Consider the following 4,394-nt stretch of genomic DNA (forward strand, 5'->3'; position numbering starts at 1 on the left):
AAAGGTCTTAAAACCCACTCAGCATTACGACATAGGACTTTAGCAGCGCCTAGTAAGACATGGACAGTTTTTCTTTAACTTACTTATATAATAGGCCTAGTTGCCCAATMTTGTCAAATACTTGACGGAATGGAGACTATTGAACAAGTATTTAGCACTTCTAAGCAATTGGTTATAAAGTCTACTTGTGGCTTTGCTCAATTATGCCCTGAAACTTTGTGAAGCCAAACTGGTGATGCGGAATGAGTTGTGCTTTAATCAGCGGAAAAAAGTCTCGGCATATTTCCATTGAGAAGAAAAATAGCAGAGCCTGAGCATACCATTAAAAGGTGACAATCATGTTGATTTGATTTCCTGGTGACATTAAAAGGCTTATTTTTAATTTTGTCATAACCTGGTGATTTTTTGTTAGTTCTCCTCTTGTACTTCTACAACATCTATTCCAGCGTTTAGTAGCTCCATCTGAAAAGCAACCTCTAAAAATTTGTAGACTTCTGCAACGCTGAAAGCTTTTGGAGATAGATGACAAACTCTTCGACTTTTTTTCGGCATTTGTTCGGCAGCAGAAACCTCTGCTGTTTATAATTTATGGGTAGCTGGAAATAGGCACCTTTTATTGTATTTCTAAAGATTGTTGTCTGGATCTGCTGGTTTGGCAGCAGCTGGATACGCCTCTATTAACTTATTGCGTAGTTTCCAAAGAACTTACTGCAGCTACTTCATAGCACAGTTCGGTCATGTTTTGGCATACGGATTTCAATTGGCTTGCTAGGCTTGCAGAATACTTCTCTTTTCTCTCGCCGTTGTCATTACTTCATTAGACCAGAGGCGTTTATATAGCTTTTAATTCCTCAACATAGTCAGAAACATCTTCAGCGCAAATGATGATATTGGGGTCCAACACCTTTGCCAAGAACACTTGTGGGTTTGTTCACTTTCAGAACTGACAGAATATATGTATACTAAAATTGGAAATATGCAGAGAAGATTAGCATCAATCAAGAAACAAATAATACAGAATTTATCGATACGTGAGATATTACTTGTTTTTATTGGCATAAATATTTTGAGAAAACGAGTTTCTTTTTCTCTAACTAGGTGTGGGCCTTTGCTAAAATAATTCCTAAATGTAGGCAACGATTAGAAATTAGAGATTTTATATTTGCAATTTTTTTTTTAGTTACAAATAAAAAATAAGGATTCTTCCAAAGTAAAATCATAAAAGAAAGACTGAGATACTGATTTAATACGAAACGAATGTTAGTAGATCAACATGCAAAAGAGAGTCAAAGGCCAACTGTTCAAAGCTTTATGAGAGTGATAGAGAGAAAGTATGTCAATATGTAAGACCAACAGTGGAACAGGTTACATTTTACCAAAGCTACGCCGCTCCGACAGTGGCAGTCTGTATATATGTATCTATCCTGTAACAGCTTTTATCCTACTTGACATTTTGTGGTGAATCCACGAAAGCCACAAGACAGATATTAAGGCGAACCGGCTGAGCTGAGGCGGCGACGGCGGATTGGATGAGTTAGAAGCCATGCAGCCAAACAGTCAACCAAAGATGGTGAATGCTATATGCATATATACTCACTTCTATATAACATARGTGTGTGTTAGAGTAAATGTGTGAATGTATTGGTGCAATGAAGGTATGCATTGGCCCACTGTGCGGCTGCAGGAAGTCTCTTTCGTGCATTGTAAGCGCATCAGCGCTGGTCTTTAGAGTAAAAAGGGCGTTTTCCGGTTGGACAAGCGAGGCTGACGCGAACAGCCACCAGCAAGAGTGCGCGTGTGTGTAAGTCTGTATGTGAGTGTGGGTGTTGAATGCCACAGCGCGACGCAGGGATGAAGTGGCACAAAATATTATAGCTTTTTGCAGTTTAAGGATTCCTTTTTTTTTGAGTTTCCTGCCGCCCGTTGCCGCAGTTACCACATAAATTCAAGAAGCAAAGCAATAAGCGACGAATAAAGGTCGAAAAGCAAGCAGCAAGCCGCGCAACTTCTTGATATCCTTGCTACCGTTGCTGATGCTGCATATGCTTGAGTGTGTATGTGTGTTTTGGCTGGTGGCTGCCGACAGCATTGGTTGTTGGCCGTCGCAGCAGCGCAGCAGTTACAGTGGCAGCATCAAAAGTCAGCGTGGTGGCTTGGTAGGCAAATGGTGGCACTTATGTGTATGGCAGCGGTGGGATGTGAGCCGTTTGGCTTTTATATGCCACCCCCGAAACGTTGCGCTCTCCATTAGTTGGCTCTTGCYAGCAAACTTTGTGTTGCGCAAAGTCGACCAGCCTATGCTGTTCACCAGCTCGCCGCCATCGTCGTCGTCGCTACTACTACTGCAATCGGCTCTGCAGCCAGCCAGTCAGAGTCAAATTGACTACGATAAGGATGCTTGAAGCTTCACTTTTATAATTGGCGGCAACTGGCACTCTATTGCAATTCGCAATTCGAAACGTTCACAACGTCAAACGCGCGCGACACGCGACGGCATTGAACTTAACARACAGTTTACGGTAAAATATTGTGCTAGCCTCTGTTCCATTGAGTGTAAAAACGGTGTTTAAAAAAAAAATATTTATATCAAAAACAAAAATATATAGAAATAATAAAAATAAATAAATGTCAGTAAGTTAAGAAATTGCAAAATGTCATGCGTGAAAATATTGTAAAATTCTAACGCAATTAACTGTGTTTACGAAAAGTGTGTGCAATTGCTGTGACTGACTACTAAATTTGTTTGACTCTAATTCGTCATAATTTTTGCACACAATCTCAGCACGCTGGATACGTTGGGGTTTAAATACTTCCATCAGCGGAAAATGGGCACAGGTAACTAAGCCGCGGTTTCGTTAGCGAAAAAAGTAGTACTTAACATCGCCGACGGTTCTGTGTTTGTGCTTTAAATATAGAAAGACACCAAAAATATGAACAAAAAATTTTGTGAAAATTTTACATATTCTCAATGACTTTATATATTAGTAAATACGTAAAAACTACGAATAAACAAATTCTAGAAAATTTTACATATTTTCAAACTGAAAGTTATTTTTAAACTTAGCGTTCTTCTGGTTCACTTGCCGAAAGTGTCATCCGGAGGCAATAATATCTGCAGATATCTAGATGTAAACTGAATTTTCTCTCACAGCCTGTTAGAATCATTTGCTGCTAACAGTGAACTGACTTCATACGCTCGTATAGTATACCATATTTTATATTATAAAATCTAAAATAAATATTGCTTTTCTAGTACTGAAACTTCCTATCAACTAGTCCATCAATATCAAACTCAATCAGTGAAAGTAACAAAACGTTGCCTACACTTAGGAACATTTAGCAAGGTCACACACCTATACATAATTTTTTTAGTGCTTGAGTGGGCTAAAATAAACTAAATAATTCCAACTAATAGGGAAAATCGAGTGGATCATCTAGTTTGTACGGATTTCTTAAAGTAGAAAGAAAAAAAAAATTAAAATTATGACTTTGAATGCTGATAAATAAAAGTATAAAAAAATTTAATTGACAATGCCGCATTGAAATAGTTTTCAATTTACAATCATTCAAAAAACTACTAAATCACAGGGAAGAAGATAGCCGACAAGTTTAATGAACTGAACTGAAATTTAAGATTTCAAGTTGTTATGTTACATATCAATTATTTTTGATAGTTTACGTTCATGAAAAAAATAAAATAAAAAATAAACAAAAAAAGCAGTTAAAATATATATTTAAAAACTATTCAAGCYGTTTTTGAAAACACCAATTTAGGTTAGGGCCCTGGTCTATGAATGAAGGGACACTTAAATATTTAAATATCAATATCTGTACTAAATATTCTTTCATAGCCTGTTTAAATATTTAATTAGGACTTTTATTTAACCGGTTATAGGATGTACTTACAGCTGTAGGCTATGAAATCGGTAATAACAGATACTGTTCTTCTATTCTGACATCCTATCTCTTAGTAATATATAATAATGTCATCCTCAATTTAACTGAAAGTAGCAAAAGAAATAGGTAAAAAAATTAGGCAAATTTAGCAAAGTCACACACCTCTTATTTTATATACAATGTTTAGGCTGGTCATATTAGGAACTATTTACAAATTGTATGGCTAATGTTCCGTTTAAAATATAATACAGTAAGTTCACTCTGACCACTTATAAAATAAAAAATTTAGCAAACAAGTAAGGAAGGAAAAAAGAAAAGATTTTGTTGACACTTTATGCAGAAAATTGTTGAATTGTTGAATTTAATTAAATATTAGGGATGTGTTACCAGAAAGGTGTTCCCTGAAATTCTGGTAAGAGTATAAAAAGTCAACTGRACGTCTGAAAAGACATTATTATTTATATATTGTGTATATGGGGGCTGGTGAATATTGACCA

The 4,394-nt window shown here is 36.3% G+C and overlaps 1 protein-coding gene across 1 annotated transcript in view; it reads left to right on the forward strand.

Moving 5' to 3' along the window:
- Positions 1–2,825: 2,825 nt before the first annotated feature.
- LOC108967780 (photoreceptor-specific nuclear receptor) overlaps positions 2,826–4,394 on the forward strand; it is a 58,422-nt gene continuing 56,853 nt past the window's right edge. The window contains exon 1 of the mRNA XM_018931409.1: positions 2,826–2,835. Within this exon, the coding sequence (XP_018786954.1) occupies positions 2,826–2,835 (10 nt within the window). The remainder of the gene's footprint in view (positions 2,836–4,394) is intronic.

Source organism: Bactrocera latifrons, unplaced genomic scaffold (assembly GCF_001853355.1).
Source record: "Bactrocera latifrons isolate USDA-ARS-PBARC rearing strain unplaced genomic scaffold, ASM185335v1 scaffold_2, whole genome shotgun sequence".
Taxonomy (NCBI): domain Eukaryota; kingdom Metazoa; phylum Arthropoda; class Insecta; order Diptera; family Tephritidae; genus Bactrocera; species Bactrocera latifrons.